This window comes from Rhinolophus sinicus, linkage group LG03 (assembly GCF_036562045.2).
Source record: "Rhinolophus sinicus isolate RSC01 linkage group LG03, ASM3656204v1, whole genome shotgun sequence".
In the NCBI taxonomy this organism is placed as follows: domain Eukaryota; kingdom Metazoa; phylum Chordata; class Mammalia; order Chiroptera; family Rhinolophidae; genus Rhinolophus; species Rhinolophus sinicus.
In genome coordinates, this window is record NC_133753.1 from 29,250,288 (window position 1) to 29,273,439 (window position 23,152).

General features: G+C 40.6%; 2 protein-coding genes across 2 annotated transcripts in view; one reads left to right on the top strand and one right to left on the bottom strand.

Moving 5' to 3' along the window:
- Window positions 1-431: 431 nt before the first annotated feature.
- On the top strand, window positions 432-19,990 carry VTI1B (vesicle transport through interaction with t-SNAREs 1B). Its single transcript, XM_019733336.2, has 6 exons — window positions 432-713; window positions 11,017-11,075; window positions 13,588-13,779; window positions 16,093-16,266; window positions 17,838-17,899; window positions 19,670-19,990. The coding sequence occupies exons 1-6, from the start codon at window positions 599-601 to the stop codon at window positions 19,764-19,766; spliced, it is 699 nt and encodes a 232-aa protein (XP_019588895.1). The 5' UTR covers window positions 432-598; the 3' UTR covers window positions 19,767-19,990.
- Window positions 19,956-23,152, bottom strand: part of ARG2 (arginase 2) — a 28,261-nt gene continuing 25,064 nt past the window's right edge. Inside the window, exons 7-8 of the mRNA XM_019733334.2 lie at window positions 22,750-22,886; window positions 19,956-20,424 (exon numbers count right to left, since the gene is read on the bottom strand). Coding sequence (XP_019588893.2) covers window positions 20,219-20,424; window positions 22,750-22,886 — 343 coding nt within the window. The 3' untranslated portion in view covers window positions 19,956-20,218. The remainder of the gene's footprint in view (window positions 20,425-22,749; window positions 22,887-23,152) is intronic.

Consider the following 23,152-nt stretch of genomic DNA (forward strand, 5'->3'; position numbering starts at 1 on the left):
AACAGTGCGATTACAGTGAAGATGAAGTTCGGGCGCGTACTGATACCAAACCACTGCGTGTCAGCTTCACCCTTCGTTGCTACGGCGCTGGCGGAACCACCGCCCCCCGCAAGGCTTGACCTCTGAGTCGGAGCGCTTTCCCCCGCCGAACTACAGTCCCCGGCATGCACTGCAGCGTAAGCCCGATGCCGGAAGCCAGGGCCCTAGAATGAGGCGGCCGCGCTGCCGGTGCCACGGATCCCCGCAGTCCTCTCCTCTGTGGCACACTCCCCATCTATGGGGTTGGTATTTCCGGACTACGGGACTGTCGCTCACTGCGGCGCGACGTCGGTCCCACAGGAGTCTCCCCAACAGCGCAGTCCTGCCCATTTTCCATCAGGCTTTCGCGCTCGGCGCTCCCTCAGTGACAGATTGAAGGGGTGGGCGTTCCGGCTCTGGAGGACCCCGCCGCGGCCCCGGAAGCGCCTGGTCCAGGGTGGCGGTGGCGGTGGCTGGGGTCGCCGTGATGCCTGCGGGGCTAGGTGGCTGACCGCCGGGGTAGGAGCGGGCCCCGGGCCCAGAATCTCCGCGGCCGCTGCTGGAGCGCGCGGCCTGCGCCATGGCTACCTCCGCCGCCTCCTCCGAGCATTTCGAGAAATTGCATGAGATCTTCCGCGGCCTCTATGAAGACCTACGAGCGGTACCGGAGCGGCTCCTGGGCACTGCAGGGACAGGTGAGGCAGGGGCGGGCCGAGCCGTGGGGAACGCGGCCCTGCGCGTTCAGGGAGGAAAAACTCCCGCTCTTCTTCCAGACCTGGGTCCTCTTCTTTCCGCTCCTTATCTTCAAACACGCCCCCTAAAGTTGGCTGGGTCCCGGCGCCCAGCATCTCCCTGCTGCCTCTTAGGGTGCTCAGGGATGGACCTGGGAGTGTCGTTTCCTTGGGATTCTTGATCCTCCTGTAGCCTGCAAAATTTTCTCGTCTTATTTTCACTTTGGCATGAAGAGCATAGGAGACTTTAAATCTGCAGTCCTGTATTTCAGTAAAAGTGTTTGCTTTTGAAGCTGTCTGTGTTTTGTTTTATGCATTTAGAAGATTATTCTCAGAAGAGGTCCATAGTTTTCACCACACTGGCAAAGGATCCGTAGCACTAAAAGGGTTAAGAACCCAAAGGAATCATAACTTTGGGGGTTGGTAAATATCAGTTTTGAGGAATTGGTCTTTAAAATCAGGATTGTGGCGTTTAGATGTGGTCCTTTTACGTTCTGCTTAGACTGTTTCGTGCCCCTTGATTTCAAAATTCAGGTTGCTGCAGGCTTTGTCTGGAGTAAGCTAGAGTCGTCCAGTTAAATCAGGGGTGTCCAAACTTTTTTCAACGTTTCTCACCAAGGACCATATGCAGTAAAATACACAAACAGCCGGGCCACTCAGTTGAAGTGAAGTACGTGTTGCCTCACCTGGTTTATTTAAGTAAGCTAAATATATTTTTGGAATTTGCTGCGGGCCAATTAAAAATGGATTGCGGGCTGCAGTTGGCCCACGGGCCGCAGTTTGGACACCCCTGAGTTAAATCCATAGGAAGCATACGCAGGTCTTTGCCTCAGAACGAACTAGATCTTGATGGCAAGGCAGATAAGACTTTGTTTTATTGTTTTCATTTAAGGGTCAGAGCTTGAGTATTAGCTCTGTGAGATACCCAAGGTCCTAGGACTTGAATGACTGGAAAATGAAATAGATAACGTTTGTTTAACATGTATTTATTGGGAGAGGTTACTCTGTACCAGGCACTGCCCTACATGTTGTTAATACAGCAGGTTACTTTTCAAAATGTTGAAAAGACTTACAAATCCCCTTTTTAGTGGGTTGATGATAATACATAAATATTAAGAGGCGGTGTTAATGACAACACAGGCATATCTTGTTTCATTGCGCTTTACTGTGCTTCACAGATGTTGCGTTTTTTTACAAACTGAAGGCAAGACCCTCCACCTGCAAAAAGATTACGACTCACTTTATTGTGATACACTCTTTGTTGCGGTGGTCTGGAACCCAATCTGCAGTATCTCCAAGGTACGCCTGTACAGGAAAAATAAAGCAGGGCAAAGGAATAGAGGGAAGGGGCGCTCTAATTTTAAATAGGGTGGCCGTGAAAGGCCTCTTTGAAAAGATGTCATTTGAGCAGACTTGAATGAAGTAAGGGAGTAAACCATGCAAAAATCTGGGAGAAGTGAGTGTCAACAGGACGGAATAGCTCTTGCCAAAGGTCCTTAAGCAAAAATGAGCTTGGTATGTTCTAGGAAGAGCAAGAAGGCCAGTGTGTTTGAGGTGGAATGAGCAAAGGAGATAGTGCTAGTAGATGAGACTGGAAAGAGGTAGGCAGGCCTGATCACGTGGGGCCTTGTAGACCATGGTGAAAGATTTACATCTTTTTCTGAATGAGATGGGATGCAGTTAAAAGGTATGGAGCAGGAGAGTGATGCGATCTGATTAACATGGTTGAAAAATACTGTTTTTTCAACTTGGTGCTGAATTAAATTTTGCAATATCCATTTCTGTGAGGCTAAATGATGCATTCTGTTTGAAAAATAGTTAGTTATATTCACCTTTGTCATCTACCTAACCTTTTCTCATTTCTGCAAAGAGGACAATCAAAACGGTGTGAATTTTTACCCAAACACCAATACTCTAACACAAGTTGCTGGTAACAGACTTAGTTGTTCAGTGGGTAAGTAAATACAATGTACACATATCCCCAGGTTGTAATAAGAATTTCAACAGCTTTCAATCTCATTCATTACCTGTTCACACTTTTCAATAAATATTTGTGGACTAAATGGAATTTAATTAAGCAAACACACTGGGCCTCACCTCTGAATCCTTTTTTTCTAATTCTAGGACTACTTCATAGGTTTCCAGAGCTTTAATTTCCATCATGAATTATTAGCCACTAAATAATACCCATAACACAGTCCTTGCATTTAGCTTATGCATTGTAATTGAATGCAGTCATTTTTCAATAAACATTGAGAATTATTATGTATCGTTCACTCTCCTCGGCCCTAAGGAGGTCCGAGAGAGAGTTCTTGCCTTAAATGGGAGCAAATTTACAACAAAGTGTGTGGTGAGCCCCAAAATAAGAGACCTGAAAAAAAGGCTAACAACTTGGGTGTGGGGGAGCGAGAGGGAAGCTTTGTGGAAAGGGGAACTTCGAACTGAGTGTAAGTGGTTGAATGGGAGTGTGCCCGACAAAGAGGAAATGGGAAGAGGCAACAAAGGAATAAAATATGGAATACTCATAACTGTGACTGGAGCTGTGGATATGTGGGAGAGTCGTAGTAGATGAGGAAAGTGAGACAAGCCAGATCTTGAAGGGACCTAAGTGTCACATTAAGACATGTGTACCCGAGGTGGAGAATCAGTTAAGGATTTTAAGTATCTGACTAGTATGGTCTTTATTTTAGAAGGAGAATGCTCGTGGCTGAGTAGAGGACAAAGGAGAGGCACAGGAGCCTGGAAACTGGACCATGTTAGGAGCCTTTATGGCAGTTGTCTAGGTAACATGGGAATCTAGAGAGTCCTAAATCCAGGAGGTGATTCGGAGCAGAAATTAACCAGACTGATTGGACCTGGGGAGTGAAGGAGGAATATTCAAGGGTGTCTGCATTTTCTCATTTGGTCAATTGAGTGAACGAAGAACTTGAATAAATATAAGAGTAGAAGCCAGCTTGTTTAGGTTGTAGATAAGAACATCGATGGTGTTTATAGAATAGAGAGCATAACATATGTCCATTCTAGCCTGACAAGATATTTCTTCTCCTGCCATTACAAATAGCCTTTATGAAGAAGATACCATGTGAATTGAGAGACAGTGTAGTGTAATATATAACAGCAAGGATTCTAGAGCCAGACTGCCTAGGTTCAAATCTTAGATCCTCTTCTTAGAGCTGTGTGACCTTGGACAACTTACTTTACCCTAACTAGTTTCCCCTGCAAAATGAGGACAAATCACAGTATTTATTTCATAGGGGTTTTATGAGAATTAAATGAGTTAATGTATGTAAAGCACTTTGAATACTGCCTGACAATAGTAAGAGCAGTTAGCCATTGTTATTATTATACCGGAAATGGGATATTTTATTTAAATAAAACATGCTACTCTCACTGTGCTCTACTTTCCCATTTTTTCTAGAGCACTTATGTTCTAACATACTAGAGACTTTACATATTTATGATGTAAATATGTATTATAATATATTATTTATCTTCCTTTTACTACCACAGTGGTTTTCAAAGGGTGGTCCCCTGAACCAGCATCATCTGCGATCGTTAGAAATGCAGATTCTTGGGTCTCACCCAATCATTTAATTATTAACTGTTCTAACAATCTGTTTTTAACAGCCCTCCAGGGGATTTCTGATGCTTATCAAGTTTGAACGTCTCTGAGCTAGAACATACACTCCATATTTTCTCCATAGCCTTGCCAACACTTATTTGTCTTTCTGATGATAGCCATTCAAACAGGTGTGGTGATATCTCATTCTGGTTTTGATTTGCATTTCCCTGATGATTATTGATGTTGAGCACGTTTTCATATATCTGTTGGCCATCTGTATGTCTTCTTTGGGAAAATGTCTATTCAGATCCTCTGCCCATTTTTTAATTGGATTGTTTGTTTTTTTGCTATTGAGTTGTATGAGTTTTTTACATGTTTTGGATATTAATCCCTTGTCAGATGTATGTTTTGCAAATATTTTCTCCTATTTGGTAAGTTGTCTTTTCATTTTATTGTTCATTTCCTCTGTTGTGCAGAAGCTTTTTAGTTTGTTAATTTTTGCTTTTGTTGCCTTTATTTTTGGTATCTAACCCAAAAACCGTAGCCAGGACCGAGGTCAAGACCTGTTTTCTTCTAGGAGTTTCTAGGAGTTTTATGGTTTCAGGTCTTATGTTCAACTCTTTAATCTACTTTGAATTAATTTTTGTGTGTTGTGTTAGATAGTGATCCAGTTTCATCTTTTGCATGTGGTTGTCAAGATTTCCTAACACCATTTAGTGAAGAGACTGTCCTTTCCTGTGGGATAATAGAAAATAATATACATTGGTCTCTACCCCAGTTCCTGGCACAGAACTAAAACCTTTGTGATTTCCTAAATGATAACAATATTGGGAGCATCTCTTGTTGTAATATTTGCTCTTTGACACAGGGCTCCTAAAACCCTTGTAAATTCCTAAGTGATAAGAGCATTAGGAATATCTTTTGGCAATTCTGGGTGAGCTCGTAGGTAACTCCTGGATGGGGGCTGGTCACCAGAAAGACCAACCCATGATTAGAAGCTTGCATTTTTAACCCTGCTCACTACTTCTCCAGACAGGGGAGTGGGGCTAGAGATGGAGTCAATACTTGATCATGTCTATGTGATCTAGAAATAGAACAAACCAATCCAAAAATTTGTATGGAACCCCAAAATACCTTGATTAGCCAAAGAAATTTTGAGAAAGACAAAGCTGGAGACATCACACTTCCTGACTTCAAACTATATTACAAAACTGTAGTAATCAAAATGGTATGGTACTGGCATAAAAACAGACACAAAGAGAATAGAGAGCAGAAATAAACCCACACATATGTAGTCAATTAATTTATGACAAAGAAGCCAAGAACATACAATGGGAAAATGTACATATTAGGAAAACCCAGTGTTTCCCCCTGATGTCTTTCTCTCCTGTATAGGGAAAAACCCAGTCCCTCTTCTTGTGTGTTTCTTTTCTGTGTGTGTCCTTCACTATTCACACAGAACACTTCACTTTTAGTCACCAAATATCAAATGAGTGGTGAGAGTGAGCATCTGTATCTTGTTCCTGAAAGCTTTTCACTGTTGAGTATGATGTTAACTATGGGCTTGTCATATATGGCCTTTATTATATTGAGATATGTTCCCTCTAGATTCACTTTGTTAAAAGTTTTTTATCATAGATGGATGTTTAATTTTGTCAAATGCTTTTCCTGTATTGAAATGATCATGTGATTTTTATCCTTCATTTTGTTCATGTGTATCACACTGATTGATTTGTGGATATTGAACCATCCTTGCTTGTCTGGAATAAATCCCACTTGATCATAATGTGTGATCCTATTAATGTATTGTTGATTTCAGTTTGCTAATATTTTGTTGAGGATTTTTGCATCTGTGTTCAGGGATGTTGGCCTGTAATTTCCTTTACTTGTAGTGCCCTTGTCTAGTTTGGGTACCAATGTAATGCTGACCTCATAAAAGAGTTTGGAATTGTTCCCTCCTTTTCTGTCATAAACTCGATATTTTGTCTGATTTGTTTATTATGTATCCTAAGCACCTAGAACTAGGTGCTTCATAAATATTTGTTGAATGATCATATAAGTACTGTGGATTGTTGGGAAGAAAATATTGATAATACAGTGATACCTCGGTTTTCGAACGTATTCCATTCCGGAAGACCGTTCGAGTTCTGAAATGTTCGAAAACTGAGGCACGGTTTCCCCATAGAAAGTAATGCAAAATGGATTAATCCATTCCAGACCTTTAAAATCAACCCCTAAAACAGCAAATTTAGCGTGAATTTTACTGTCTAATGATACCATAGATCTATAAAATTTACGGCGTTCCTACACTGAAATGTTCGTAAACGGAGACGTTCGAAAACTGAGGTACCACTGTATATGATTGGGTGCTGAAAGGAGTTGTGATTGTATTTGTGTTCTACCATGTTTTCCACGTTTCATCACTTTTAAAGTGGATATATACATCTATTAAAACAAAGGATAGCTAACAGACACCTGTGTACTGTTTTAGGATGTTTGTATAGCAGTGATAATCCTTTAGCATATGTGATCATTATTAATCCATTTAATATTACATTAAGTACCTACAGCCATAATTTGTAGTCTTAGTTTTGCAGCATCTGAAAAGGTCTCTCCAGATACCTCAGATTGCTATAAATTCTTGTCCCAGTAACACTTCTAAGCACCTATAGTTATGATTTTAGTTTTGGTTTTGTAGCACCCGAAGACATCTCTTCACATGTCTTCATAAATATTGTAAAATTATTGAGTTTTCCATTTTGATTCATTTAAGTTTCAATATCTGTACATAAGATCGCATTATTTTGAGAACCAGAAAATAATCACTATGGAGGACCCTATGCAGCAGTTTGGTAAAAATCAATGACTGCAGAATTTTAATTTTTCCAACACTCTTCATATTTTTTGGTGAATCTTAGTTTTTCCTACCTAAGGACTTACTTTAAAAAATAATGGTAGTTACTATTTATTGAACCTTTAATATACCTGGCATTTGCCAAGTGCTTGTTATGTTTATTATTTCTTTTAACTTATTTTACTATAAGACCGGATCTTACATAATATAATGAGACCCAGTCTTACATTAATTTTTGCTCCAAAAGACGCATTAGAGCTGATTGTACAGCTAGGTCTTATTTTCAGGGACACATGGTATAATGTATAGAAACATTGGATTGGGAGTCAGACTTGCATTCTGAAACTAGTGTTGCCATACATTTACTCCTATATGCCCTTAGGGAAGGCATTTTCTCCAGGCTCTAATTTCCTCAACTGTAAAATGAGGTTAGCCTGGATGGATGGATGATCTCGGGGGTTCACCTGAGAGCCAGCGTTCATTGGTTTCACAATTCTGTGACTGAAGTATAAAGACGCAGCTACTGGTACCGCTCAGTTGGGTAGGATTCAGTCTCTTTTGAACCTTTAGATATCTGCCTCTCTGACTTCCTCAGAAGGGATGATTTCAAAGGTGTTTTTTTTCTTTTTTAATGTTAGGATTACGTAAAGGATCTCATAATGTGGTGAAGTTCTTCAAATTGTTTTCATAGGGAGTATGTTTCTTTTAAAAGTACATAAGCTATAACACTCTTAGGAGAATGTGTCTTCTGAAATCAGAGAGTAGAGTATTCCAACTCCAAAAAGGCTAAGAATAACAGAATCATGCAGGTAAGTTACTGAAAGGGTGACGATTCTGTGGGCTACCTCTTTTCTTCCTATGCTTATTATGTGGCCCTTTCTTTGAATCATTCCAGAATTTGCTTCTTAAGAATGCAGATTTTCATATCATTTAACAAAGGAAGAGTATGGAGGGAGACTTTATGACTACCAGAGTTGTAGAAACATGGGAGCTAGGAAGGGGATGCACTTTTATACAGACTTCTTCATCCTGCCTGGCTTGGACCAGGAGTGAGTGTGCTTGAGTTTGGAGGAGGGCCGGTACAGAGGAGCGATGGCATTCAGCACTGTTAGGACAGCTTGTTACACAATAATATGATGCTTCTTCGTGGAAGTAGCCATTCTTGATTGCAGATACTACTTCACTGCTGGTGGCTGAAAACACCGCCCAGTCAGGGATAGTAACCGCTGCTTTGGTGCTTATTTCAGTTACATCAGGATGGTCAAGATGCAGACCATTTGCCATGGCTGAACTTTCTTCTGTTTTGTGTGTGTGTGTGTGTGTGTGTGTGTGTGTGTGTGTGTGTGTGTTTTAACAACAAACCCTGGGCTGTGTGGAGTGAGAAATAGTTCACCTGGAGTGTCTTTTGTACATTAAGGGAATGTCACATGACAATGAATGAGGCATAGTAAAGGGAACGTTGTGAGGTTTAAAGTTCCAGAGCTATGGGAGCTATAAAAGAAAAAGTAAATTTCCCTGTTCTGGAGGAGCTTGATCTCAGGTTGAGAATGTACATACCCAAAATGATTTATAATCATTTAAAAAGCAGCAGACAACTGATATACTAGGTGCTTTTGTGATTAACATAAGGTAAATCAGTGTAAAGCACAATAGTGGTATTATATCACATACAAATGGGATTAGGTTCGAAAGTCAAGGCTTAAGATGAAATGAAGATAAACAAAATTATCCAAGAAAATTTTAGGGCAGCATATTGAATACTCACGTGCCATCCCTCCATGAGCCCAACTCAGCTGTTTTCTTTGGCATTAGAAAAAATTGCTCTTTCTTCTGTTGATGGAAGTGCTGGCTTACACTTAGGAGCCACGTTGAATGAAAAATACATAGCTTTAAAAGACCATGTCCCCACCTGAAACTAATAATAAATTTCTTTTTAGTTAAAAAAGACTGTGTCCCCATACATGCTACAATGTGGATGAACCTTGGAGACATTATGCTAACTGAACTAAGCCAGACACAAAAGGATAACTATTATATGATTCCTCTTATATGAGGGGCCTGGAGTAGTAAAATTCACAGACACAGAAGGTAGAATGGTGGTTACCGGAGTCGGTGGGGGGGGGGGGGAGGGAAATGAGAGTTAGTGTTTAATGAATACGGAGTTTCTGTTTGGGATGATGAAAAGGTTTTGGAGACAGAGAGTGGTGATGGTTGTACAACTCTGTGAATGTACTTAATGCCATTTAACTGTATACTTAAAAATGGTAAATTTTATGATGTGCGTGTATATATGTTTTGTATATATATATATATATACACACACACACACATACACACACACACACACACATATATATATATATATATATATATATATATGTTTTGCCACAATTAAAAGAAGACTATCCTCAGATTGTGAAGGTAATTCCAAAGATGAGTTCAAAAAATAGTGTAAGCAATTGGTAACTACGTGGTAATAAGAGGATTCTGTATAGATTTCCAGGGTGAACATTTGTTTGAATGTATGTATACATTATTAAAAATCAAGTTCCTCATAAATAGGGCTATTTTTGCTTTTAGATATGAAGGGATGACCTACCTCCTCACTTTATAGACAAGGAAGGAGATCAGGTCAAAAGATGAAGAGAATTATCCAAGCTTACATGTTGATTCAAGCCCAAAGCTAGGACCAGAATCTAAACCACTTGACTCACCAGATCTCCCTGTACACGTTTACCTGTGACAGCATTACTCCCTTCGTTATTTTTGCCATGTCCAAGTACCATTTTTACTATTAATCATTTTATTTATATCAACTTATTTCATGTAAAATATAATTATTTAATACATGAAGTTATTTAAAAAGGAGGTTTTATATCCTACTTTATATGAAAAATCTGTAGATCTAAATAATCAGAAAAAATACAGGGAAGGCAAAACAATGCTGTTTTAGTTAGATGTTAATTGCTTTGAAGCTGAAGGCTCTTCTATTTTGTTAAAAGGGGAGAGTAGTAATTTTTAGGTATTAAAGACATACTAACACCAAAATGGCATGATGCGAAGGACTGAAACAATTGAAGGGTAAAGGGGATCAAATAGATGGTGATGGAAGGAGAACTGACTCTGGGTGGTGAGCACACAATGGGATTTATAGATGATGTAATACAGAATTGTACACCTGAAACTTATATAACTTTACTAACAATTGTCACCCAATAAACTTTAATTTAAAAAAAAAGAATTGAAAGGGAGTGGTTTTCTTACCATGTGAGTGAGTGGTATTTGCAGCATTTCTCATGCCACTACCAGTGGGTATGTCTGAGAAACATGTGCCATACCATGCAGCCTCCCTGGCAAGCAGAGTAGGTGGGTTTTGAATTTGTTTTGCAGAAAAGCAGTGGGTAAGGGTTAAAAAGAGAAGTGATTCATAGTGTGGGTGAAAGTGGGGACAAGGATTTCACAGAAACAATGTTGTTAAACATTCTTATTCACGAAAGTGTGCCTCGTCCCTGTTAGGATGGAGGGGGTATTGAGAATGATTAACTGAGACTTATAGCATTTCTTAGTAGGTACACTATTGGCCTTTGGGGCCAGATAACTGTTATGCAGGACAGTCCCAAGTATGGATATTCTTGTTCCCTGGGTACTAAATGCCAGTAGTAATACTCTCCCTCTTCCCTTTACCCTAGTCATTGTGATAACGAGTTCCCATACATTTCTAAGTGCCTTTTGGAACGATTAAGTACTACCACTCCCAACAGGAGGAGTGGAGAGTGTATTCTAAGCAGAGGGAATGGCCTCTACAAATGTATGGAAGCAGGACTGGTTTGAAACTTGTCTGTCTTTTTCAGAAGAGAAGAAGAAGTTGATCAGAGATTTTGATGAAAAGCAACAGGAAGCAAATGAAACGGTGAGAATAGACGGCAAGGCCTTATTTCTTCTCCTACCCGGTGTTCATCTTCTCCAAAAGTAATGCTTATGACCTGGTCACAGATTAACTGCTCCTGCCTATTGATCCTGATTTTGATTATTTCTTACTAAAGGAGGCCAGTTGATGGGGGTGGGTGTTGGGGGAGTTAACAAACACAAATGGGTAAAGCTCAGATTCTCCTGAAATGAGACTTTGATAGTACATTCCTGAGGTGAGTCATAAGGGCACCTTTACCTGGGTGGTCTTTTAAAATCTCATTTTAAAAGCTGGCCATTATATTCTTTGTTAAACTTACTGTCACAGAAAATGTAGCTCAGAGGTGGTTCCAGCCACATTCCTTCTGTTTTGAAATACAGCATGGCTGGATTTGGTCCCTAGGCAAGACATGCATGGATGGATGAGTTCCCAGTCAGGACCCAAAGCTGTCAGAAGTGGGCCCAGGTTGCTGAGCAGTTTAACTGCTTCTCTCTTAATCTTGGCTTTAAGAAAACAAACTTTGCTCTTACCTATTAGAAGAGTCCTTCTGTCTCCATTATGCTCTCAACCCATTCAGGAGATTGGGGCGAAAATCCACGTCCCCAGTAGTACTCTGCAGAAATAGTTGCCCCTAGTGTTTGCTGCCCCAGAGTAGACTGAGAAGAAAAATTCTTTTTAAACCAGAGAACATCCTTCTTGTATGTTGAAAAACAACTTGTTTTCGGGGAAACACGATATATCTAAATTGTTTTCACAATTTCTGAAACTAATGATTTTAAAGCAAAATTATTCTTTGTACTTATCTCCCCCGTTTTGTTTTCGAGGTTTCTTTAGGTATAAATGACCAAAGTCACTTTACACCTCTCATCTCACTTAACAAACTCCACCTGCCGGCCTTTCCCCAGGCTTTCTTCACAGGCAGCCTATCCCAACGAAGTTCTGAGAAGTTAAGCTTGTCTGCATCCGTTTCTCTGTGGCAGATCCGTTTTAAGAAGGATCAGGCCACCAGCCTGTGGAAACCATCTCATTCATAAGGAAACTTCTTTTTTTTTTTTATTGGGGAAGAGGAACAGGACTTTATTGGGGAACAGTGTGTACTTCCACAACTTGTTTTCCAAGTCAAGTTGTCCCTTCAATCTTAGTTGTGGAGGTTGCCATTCAGCTTCAAGTTGTTCTCCTTTCAGTATTAGTTGTGGAGGGCGCAGCTCAGCTCCAGGTCCAGTTGCCGTTGCTAGTTGCAGGGGGCACAGCCCACCATCCCTTGAGGGAGTTGAACCGGCAACCTTATGGTTGAGAGGATGCGCTCCAACCAACTGAGCCATCCAGGAGCTCAGCGGCAGCTCAGCTCAAGGTGCCGTGTTCAATCTTAGTTGCAGGGGGCAGAACCCACCATCCCTTGCGGGACTTGAGGAGTTGGCAGCCTTGTGGTTGAGAGCCCACTGGCCCATGTGGGAATCGAACCGGCAGCCTTCGGAGTTAGGAGCACGGAGCTCCAATGGCCTGAGCCACCGGGCCAGCCCCATAATGGAAACTTCTTAATTCCTGTGTATAGCTGGGCATATCCATACCTGTTACAAAGCCAGTCTTTTTTTCTTTTTTTGGTTAACATACTGGTAGCATTTAAAAAAACCTGTTAGCTAATACCAATTTATTTGTTTGGTGCTTACTTTTTCTTTGAACTTAGCAAAATTAACCAATCCTACTCTGGCCATCCTAGGCAGATGAAAATAATTTATGGCTGCTTGTGAACATGTCTAGGTTTATATTTTACTTATCTCAGAAAAATGGAAATCTGATTTGGACCCATGGTTATCTCTGACATGGAGACAAGCAGATATTTAGAGAGGAGGAAGGGACTAACCTTGATGCCAGACCCCTGTCATTTTTAGTACGGTAGCCTGAGTGCTTCGTGACAGCATCTGAACCATAACACGCTGAGAACTTGGTGTACTGAAAAGGGGAATTTGCAGATTTTGAATCCTGATTTCTTTTATGGTCTAACCTTGAGGTTTCTTCAAGTCTTATATATAAAATAGAAATACTGTGTTTCCCCAAAAATAAGACCTTGCCAGACAATCAGCTCTAATGTGTCTTTTGGAGCAAAAATTATGAGACACGGTATTATATTAAATATATTATGTTATATTATAAAGACCCGGTCTTAAATAAGGCTAGGTCTTATTTTTGGGGAAACAACAGTAGTATTACCTACCTTATTGATTTGTTATGAAGATTAAATGCAAATGCATATAAAAATGTTTAATAAGCTATAAGGTGCTTGTTAGTTTTTCACTCATTCAACACCTTAGTTTTGATGCCTGTTCTGTGCTTGCTGGGCACTGTGTAGACAGACGCTCAGAGTAATGAATATGTCACATGTGGTCCCTGCCTTTGGGGAGCATATGGTTGAGTACTTATTTGGGCTTGTTTGTGGTTTGATTAGTCCAGACTACACATATGCCCAATGAGACAGAAAAGAACCAGGATGTCTACTCACTGTTTTCTGTCTTCCTAGCTGGCAGAGATGGAAGAGGAACTACGTTATGCACCCCTATCTTTCCGTAACCCTATGATGTCTAAGCTTCGAACCTACCGGAAGGACCTTGCCAAGCTCCACCGGGAAGTGAGAAGCACACCTTTGACAGCCACACCCGGGGGCCGAGGAGACATGAAATATGGTACATACACTGTAGAGAATGAGCATATGGTAAGCTTCAGCTGGAATTTTCCCCAGCCTGTGGTACAAGAATTAACCATATTGTGGTGTACAGTTCATGTTACAGTGTAAATTAGACTCATTTTTCCCACCTTATCCTCTTCCCTGAATGCAATTCCTCTTCTCCCCTTACCTCTACTGTATTTAATGCACATCTTTCTAAACCGTATGCTTATTTACGTTTCTTTGTATCCTTTGTATAAAATCCAGTGCTGCGTATGCAGTGGTGGTACAAAAGTGCTACCTATCATTATTATACCTGGACTCTGTATTCTGACCCATAATCCAGTTTCTCACATATGCCCACAAAATTCAGTTAGGTTTGTAATTTATCAGTGTTGTTATCAAATTACCCAAGCTTTCCTTTACATTTGTATCAAGATGGCCCAGCAGCCCAGATACCATAGAGAAGGCAGGATGCTTCTTAAGAAGGGGCTAATGGCTTGCTCTGTGAAGTGAGCCAGACTGCCTCTCTAGCCTCCAGTAGTCTGATTTTAAAAATGACTAGATCGAAAATCTATATTCTGAAACTATCTGAGAAGCTAAATAGTTAAAGGAATAAAACTTCACAAAGATTAAATTTAATGTGTTGCATTTGGGGTTATAGCCCATAGTACAAAGTAGAAATGGCCTGGCGAGCAGTGTGGGAGAGAAATGTACAGGATGCATGTATGTAGAAAGGCTGATGGTACAATATCATGATGTATCCTGATGATCATTTAAAGAGACATTTAGATGATACTGGCTTGACATTGCAGAATTCACCTGTGAAAAGGCCAGCAGGTGGAGTTTGTCAAGTGAGATAAGAGGTGTAAAGTGACTTTGGTCATTTATACCCAAAGAAACCTCGAAAACAAAGGAGAGATAAGTCCAAAGAATAATTTTGCTTTGGAATTACTAGTTTCAGAAATTGTAAAAACAATTTAGATATATCGTGTTTCCCCAAAAATAAAACCTAGCCGGACAATCAGCTTTCGTGCGTCTTTTGGAGCAAAAATTAATATAAGACCCGGTCTTACTTTACTATAAGACGGGGTCTTATCTAACATAAGACTGGGTTTTATATTAATTTTTGCTCCAAAAGACGCATGAGAGCTGATTGTCCGGCTAGGTCTTATTTTTGGGGAAACACGGTACATAACCACCTGCAGTAGAATTGTTGTTGCAAGTCTGGGGTTGAGTTATGTGATCTTACTGTTCTTTCCTTTCTTAGCCCAATCAGTTGAAAATTGCCATCCTTTGGTTTTGGTTGGTTTTTCAAAAAAGCCTCATTCCTGCTTCTATCAAGCTAAAGGGTTTATGTCAACCTCATTCATTAGTCTCCTCACCCATTGGTCCATAAGCCATATATGAAGTGAAAAGACTTGTTACTTCTGGTCTGGGAACCATCTTTGGGCTTCATGGTGGTGGTGTCTAGTGCTAGTCGTCACCTGCTCAGTAAGGCCCTGTGAGTGTGTATGTGTGCATGCATGCGTTGATTAGCTACGACCTGAGAGCTGCACCTGTCTGTCACTGATTGTTAATTCTGGCCTGACAAAGGCTACTTCTGTCTCGTGCCTTCTGTGCTGAGGATTATAGGTGGAGTAAGCCTTTGGTGGGGATTTAGAAAATTAGGGCACTTGGGAACTTAGGGCAGCTTGGGCACCTTACTTGGGCCCCACATACCTCCTTTCTTGAGAGCAAATCACCAATGGGACAACTTCAGAGCTTTTGTTTTCTGTGTGTGGCCTGAAGTGAAATTGTTTTGGGGTTTACCAAGAGTGTAGCGACTTCAGTTTTTTCCAGAATGTGGCAGTGTCACAGACTTCTAAATAATTTCTATATGTGCTGCAAATGAATAGCTTATTCATGGTCTCTCAATCCTCAGTACCAATGGTAGGACTCTTCGGTAAATTAATCCGTTTCTAGGGTTGTAGAGTTTAGTTGGTTTGCTTGTTGCCCTATCAAAGTTATAGGCTTTATGCATTCTTAGGTACTCGTGCACCCCAAATCTGGGCTACTGCCTCTCAGAAGTTGCTAGTTCAGGAAGCACATGAACCAGTTCTAATTCATCACGAACACAGGGAAATGCTGATGTTTTCAGTCCTGCGTGCCTTGCCTCACTTAAGTGTAACAAGCTGTGGAGACGGAGGTGTGGTGACCTTAAACAGGATCTTACAGTTCATTAGCATCTTTGGTTGTCTTAAAATAATAAAAGTTACTGCACACTATATCCCTTCTTACGTAAGAATGGTCCTAAGGATTGTGCTGGTAATGAACTTATAATGGAAGAAGTCAAACATTTCCCTTCCATACTCCTGTCAGAATCAGCTACAGTCTCAAAGGGCGTTGCTTCTGCAAGGCACTGACAGCCTGAACCGGGCCACCCAGAGTATTGAGCGTTCTCATCGGATTGCCACAGAGACTGACCAGATTGGCTCAGAAATCATAGAAGAGCTGGGGGAACAACGTGAGCAGTTGGAACGTACCAAGAATAGAGTAAGTCTGGGTGGACAGGGAAAGGGGCAGGAGTGGGGAAAGTAGGCGGGTCCATTAAACCCCGATGCCTTACTACTGCCAAAAGCTACAGCAGTTCTGAATCCTGGGCATATGACCGTTTAGGTTCTTAATGCTTTTTCTCAGTTTTTAGTTTGCATGGCTGAGAGATCTCCTGTGGAATTAATTTTACCCCTAAGATTTAGAAGTCATTGGAAAGGGGGGCAAAAAGAAAGACTGAAGAAACCCGATTACTGCATTTATTGAAGATTATTGAACATAAGATTGCAGCCACTCCATCCTTTTATTCCTGTATTACCAATCTGAGATTTTTATTTCTCATACATCTAGTGCAATATTCTGCTATTCTTATGAAAGCATCATCTACTTAAAAGATCCTAGTTTCCTGTCATTTACAGCCAAGCCTGTATTCCACATGTTATAAAATAGTACCACTGACAATTTATAGAGGTTCAATCCTATGCTATAACTCTTTACTGTTACCTAGGGTAAGCTGGATCATTGTGGGAAGAAAACAAATAGTTAGGCCAAACGATAGCTATATTGGGGCCTCTAATCTACTATCACTCTACGAGGCTCTGAAAAACAACTCATTTCTTCTCATACATCTGCATAGAAATTTTAAAAATAGTGTAACTTGCCAGTGGAATGCTGTATTCTTAACAGCATGAGGCAAACCCAAACTGAAAAACATACTGTGGGCAAGACTTGGATAGGAAAACATTAGTTCCGTGTGGGGATTTGAGATGATTTTCTCATACATCTTAATAGCTGCAATTCTTCATTCTTAAATCAGAACAGTGCCCTTCTCTGAGTGAAAATTCACAATTAAGTACTGAATTCAGGGTAAACTATGGGGAAGGCAACTTACAGATTCTGTGGCTTTTGACTTTTCAACATACCAGGTGGATTGGTCAAATTTAAAAGCCAAGGAATGAGCTGAGAGATCAACTTACCAAGGCCACTGGGGATTGGGGACAGATGGCATCTGTTGAATATCCTCCAGCTATCTAGATTAGTAACAGGCAACCAAAGAGAAAGGTTTTTCTTTTTCTTTTTTTTTTTTTAAAGGCTTTAAAAAGATTAATTCCTTTCACAATTCAATGGAAGTATCTCTTAAAAGGGTAAAGAAAAAATAACCATATACCAAGAATGGAAATCCATCAGCCTGCAAAAACAAACTGTAACTCAAGAGACTTTCCTGGAGTTTGGCTGATGAAATTCAAATCTTAAGTTGCTTCACAGTTATTGGCAAGGTACACTTGAAGCCTTTCTGCTGTGAGTAGCCAAGGTGAAGGTCTAGCTCGGTCCCAGGAGTCCCCACAGCAACCTTGGGACATAATAATTCCTATGCCTACTTGACAAGTAGTGAAGTATTTTATCTTTCCAGTTTCTTCTGCTTATACTCTGAGGCCATCGTTTAAATTGGTTTGATGTCTTGGAGTTTTTAAAACATATACCCCTTAATGCCCACTGTTAGTTTAGGAATGTTCAAATTCTAGAGTGTGTACTTTTGAAAGAAGGGGGAAATAATTGCTGTTTTCTCTTCTCAGCTGGTAAACACAAGTGAAAACTTAAGCAAAAGTCGAAAGATTCTCCGCGCAATGTCCAGAAAGTAAGTTTTAAAAATAATTTCTCTTGACCCTAATGTCTTTCAATTAAAAATGTCAAAGCTTTAAACAGTGACTTGCAAAGGTCCTAATAAAGCTGAAAAACTAAAGACTATTGTATAGTTAAATATCCTAAGACAAAATCTTTTGTTAAAAGTGTATATACTGCTCTGATTGGAGCAGTGGGAAAGTTGTCCTGGAAGGACTTTCTATCCTAACTTATGTTTCTTAGAGAAGACAGCACGTGGAAATAATAGCGCTTCATATTCCTTGAAATATATTTGTAAAAACTTGATTAGGAAACTGTTTTCCTGCTACTGCTTAGTTTTGGGCTCTGCCCTTCATGGGAGGCAACAGGGATTCTGTCTTGTTAGCAAGAAGTTAACTTAAAAAAAAACCCTTGAGATAAGTGCTGACAGCAACAAAACCAGTGACAAAAAGGAGGTATGGCCACTGAAGCTGATTTGGGGGTAAGTGGGTAGTGTGCGTGAAACAAAACCACAACCGAGTCATGGAACTAACAGTAAAGTGAGGTTTTCCTAAATAGTGATAAATTCCTTGTGGAGTAGGGAGGAACCTTCAGTTTAGAGTGAACATAAGAACCAGAGATTCTTCTTTGTATTAGCAAAAGACAAACTTTTTTAAAGCTCCTGGATTACTTTTGTCTATAGAGATAACTATTGGTTTCATGGGGGAAGAGAAAAAGAGGTACTGCCCAGCTTCTGGTTTCTTAGGACCCATCCCGGCACTAAATTTCAACACTGGAGGTCTGCCACAGAAACCTCTCACAACATATGCTCACAGCTATAGCATATAACTGGTGCAGCTCTATACAGTTAGATAATGATAATTATACTTTGAAATATAATTCAGCCTGATTTCTGAGATGGTATACTTTTTCATATTATAGTTACTACTGTTTTTCTAACAGGATCCTCCTAGAAAAGCTATTTTTGAAGTGAGGATGTAACTATTTGAAGACACTTTAAAATCAAAAAACATTTCTATCATTTGGTATACAGTGGTACCTCGGTTTTCGAACGTAATCCACGAGTTCTGAAACATTCGAAAACAGCCGACAGCTAGACCTCAGGATCTTGCACTCAGGGAAAGCTGTGTGACATATTCAACTTCTGAGTCGTGTTCGAAAACCGAAGCATTTACTGCCGGTTTACGGCATTCATAAACCAAAATGTTTGTCAACAGAGATGTTCGAAAACCGAGGTACCACTGTATATTGTCCCAGTTTTGAACATTTCTGTGAGGTAGTGTTTTCTCTGAGTTACAGCTAAAGAAGCTTTCAAGTTGTCACTTACAAGCTAAAGAACCTTATATAGGTATCCCTTGTATTACTGTACTTTGCAGATACTGCATTTTTTTACAAATCGAAGGTTTGTGTCAAGCAATTCTGTTAGTGCTGTTTTTCTAATAGATTCAGATGATGGTTAGCATTTTTTAGCAACAAAGTATTTTTAAATTGAGGTATGTATTTGTTTTTAGACATAATGCTATTGCATACTTAACAGACTATAGTATAGTGTAAACCTAACTTTCATATGCACTGGGACACAGATCACTTCATGGGACTTGCTGTTGCAGTGCCATGGAAGCGGGTGTGCAGGATCTCCAAGGTGTGCCTGTGTGCACTTCCTGCTCAGTGGCTGTGTGATCAGACAGAAATTCAGTTAGCCTCAGCCCCAAATCAAACCTCTAAGTGTTAAGAATGGAAATAAGGTTATCCGGATTTCTGACTACTCACTTGGCTGTCTTTGTAGAGTGACAACCAACAAGCTGCTACTTTCCATCGTCATCTTACTGGAGCTAGCGATCCTGGGAGGCCTGGTTTACTACAAATTCTTTCACAAGCATTGAACTTCCAACTGGGAAGCATTTGTGGACCAGAACTTGGACCCTGTGAATGAATGGTGTTGGAGACGTGGAATAAGCCTCTTGCTGCTGTGAGCTAACAGCTCCAGGATGCACTGTGTGGCCAGACTGGGAGGAGGGGGGAGACGGAAAGCCAGTTAAATGTGAAGCAACAGCACCAAGGCAAGTGTGATATACCAAGGTAATAAATGCTCTTTATGACTTCTTTACATTTACATAGTAATACCCTGTGAACTACAAAAAGCAAGTACATTACAGCAGTATTATTGGTCACCAAAATGGAGAGGAAAAAGAAACTTGACAATTGTGAGAATGCACAGATGTTCTCGTTAAGGCAGTACTGACCCACACGATCGATCGTGTGGTATCTGTCCCCTCACACGCCCACAACTCTGGAATGCCCATTGTGACGGACCTGTGTCAGTACACAGGATTTCCTAAATTCTTACACGTTCTTCAGTTTCTGATTCATCTGGTGAACTGGGAGTAGGAAGTTGGTCATAGACATGATGCCCTCCCTCCCTTGTCTGACCAAAACTTGAAGCAATCACGTCCACGGCCAGGCCGGCTGTAGCCTTGGCTTCTTCCTCTGAAGCGGCCAACTGAGGATTGACTTCAACAAGATCCAGTGCTGACAGCAACCCTGAAAGAAAGGATGACCATGGAACCTCAGAAAATTCCCTAGCTGCTACTTTCGATGAGGGTCATCCCACCTAGACAGAATAAGCCAAGGTTAAAAGTCATTTTCTACTGTGAAATTATCCACTGTCAGGAAGCCCCTTATGCCTCATCCTCTCGGGCATGAATTTATTAAAACACCGGTAGAGTAGGATTGAAAGAAACTCTTAATAATAAAATCAATCATCCCTGTTCAGCTAACATAAAAGGCATAGCTGTCAGGCTTTCTGGATAGAATAAGGAAAAGAGCTTGGGGTTGGTGGGGCAAGGACTTTCCAACCTACTTGTCGGGGAAATGTGCGCCATTTCTGGTATTAAGGAAACTTCCAGATGCCTGCCTGCATGTATTGTGAAGAGGAGATCTCCCACTTATCACTAGCCAGAGCTCTGTTTCCACTTTGAACTCAGGCACTGTATCTGTATCTCTCAACGCACTACGTGCCCTGAAGTAGTTATTACTGTATATCTTACTCGCACCCCTGCAGGTCTGAGCTCTGAGGGCAGCTTCCACGTCTGACAGTTTTTAGGACTCCCATTAGACTGACCCAATATCTTGTACTTGCTCAAGGGAAGAGTTAGCCATACTTTGTTTACCTTGGACTCCAGTTACCTTCTATGATTGTTTGAGAACTTGTGCCAAAGGGTATGAGGTATGAAGATTAAACCAAAAGAACCTATCCAGACCTCCCCTCTACTGCCCACTCCCCCGAATCACGCTCCCACTTCTCTGGGGTAGTTAAGTTTGTAGTTGGTTATTCTGGGTGAAATTAATCTACCTCTTCAAGAGTTATCTGAACAAACTAATATTTGAGAATATAAGTATCAGAATATTTAGAGTGGCCATGAAGCCTGGAAACGTGGGTGAATATACCTAATGGTTTATTGATATTTCATTATAGTACATGATACGTTCACCGCCATTACATTCCTTCGGTGTGCCTTCTCTTACTAGCAATGCACAGTTCAGTGCACTGTGCAAAACTGGGCAAGCAGGCACGTTACTGTCACATTTCCAATTCCTGCACATGCATCTGTGTCTGATTTGCACTGACTTAACCGGGGCCGTTAGCATAGCCCAGAAGTAATCAAGAGGGTTTGAGCTATTAAAAATATATATCACCCATGCTTCCAGATTCTTGGCACCCTTTAAATTAGTTTAAGCAAACAGCTATGTGTATCTAGTTGACAGTATCATGACAGAGTCTTTGGGAATAGAGTAATAATTGCAGCAGGGGAGAGAGGGACAAGTTACGACCATTGCCCTGTCTTAAGTGCTAGACATTACTGACCCCTGGCTCCAGTGGTGTCACGGGAACCAAAATGAAGGATTGAACTCCCAGGTTCACTGGCCACTAATCTGAGGACAGTTAACAGCTGTCTGGGTCTGAGAATAAGACTACCTTGCTATTGTCAGATCTGAGAGACAAGCATTCTTTTCCTTTCTGTAGTGTCTAAGAGTCTAGTAGGCTCCAGAGCCAGGGACACCATTTATTTCTCAATTTCCATGTCCATCCCAACTAGTCAGGGCTTTCCTATAGCCCTAGACCTTTCAGTCTGGGGTCTCTATGCTATTTAGACTCCAGTTTCATGAGATGGTATTGAAGTATCATTTGATAGTTGTTTAAATTTTGCAATTAAAGATCATTTAAAGTAAGCTTAAAACCAGAGCTTTCTGACAATTGGAAACTGTTTGCAAGCCAGAATGCGTTTTGGGACAGTAACCCATTGGTAGCCACTCTTGATAACTAGCATTCACCTTACTAATCTTTCTGTCAGCCATTTATCTTCCAGTATCCCTACATTAGAGCTCCAATAGATAAATGCTAGTATAAGACTTATCCTATATGAAAGGACCCAAGATATTACAGCTTTGAAGTATCATCAAGAGAAGCTTTAACTCCACATTCCCAATTCCCGGTGAACCAGCCTCTTAATGTCAGGGTAAAAATTATAGCTACTTGGCCTTGCCTTTTCATCTTACTCTGCTTTTAGACAATTCAGATGCAAAGAAGTACATCAGTGTGGCAGGTTATTCTTAATATTTAGTAAGTGTTTAAGTAGACATAAACAATTTTTAATTAAATATTACCTTAGAATATTTTGGTATGAGCCAGATCCAAACATGTATCTAAATGACTATCCTTTATTAGTCTGACCGCATAACTTTTAGCTATAACAAGTTTAAGCAAAAACAATGTACAGTGACATGGAATAGTAGAAAAGATCCCCTTGGCAGGTAAGAAGATTGAGCATATTTACTTATGTAATGAATAGGTTGATCACTACTTACCTGTATTGTGTATTTCCTCAGTAATATACATGCCTTCTCGATAGGTCAGTCCCCCAACAACAGGGGTTCCTGTGGCTGGAGCCAATGTAGGGTCAAATGCATCAATATCAAAACTCAGATGGATTGGCCTCTGTCTTCTTGAAAGGAGGAGGATAAGAGTCATTTGGTTGTGCCTGAACACAGCCTTCCTACAGTTGCAACTCCTTGATTTTGTTGCTGTTAGTCCTGGTACTTTGTTAATACAGACTTCCGAGTTTCCTATTCTGAAAATTACTATTTGCGTATTAGCTTCCTATATACCACTTCATTTGCCAGTTGTTTTCTGTGCCTCAGACAGACTAACTCAAGTTATATTTCTGACTTACCCTGGGCATTAGAACCTCTTACATTAACAAATGTCTAC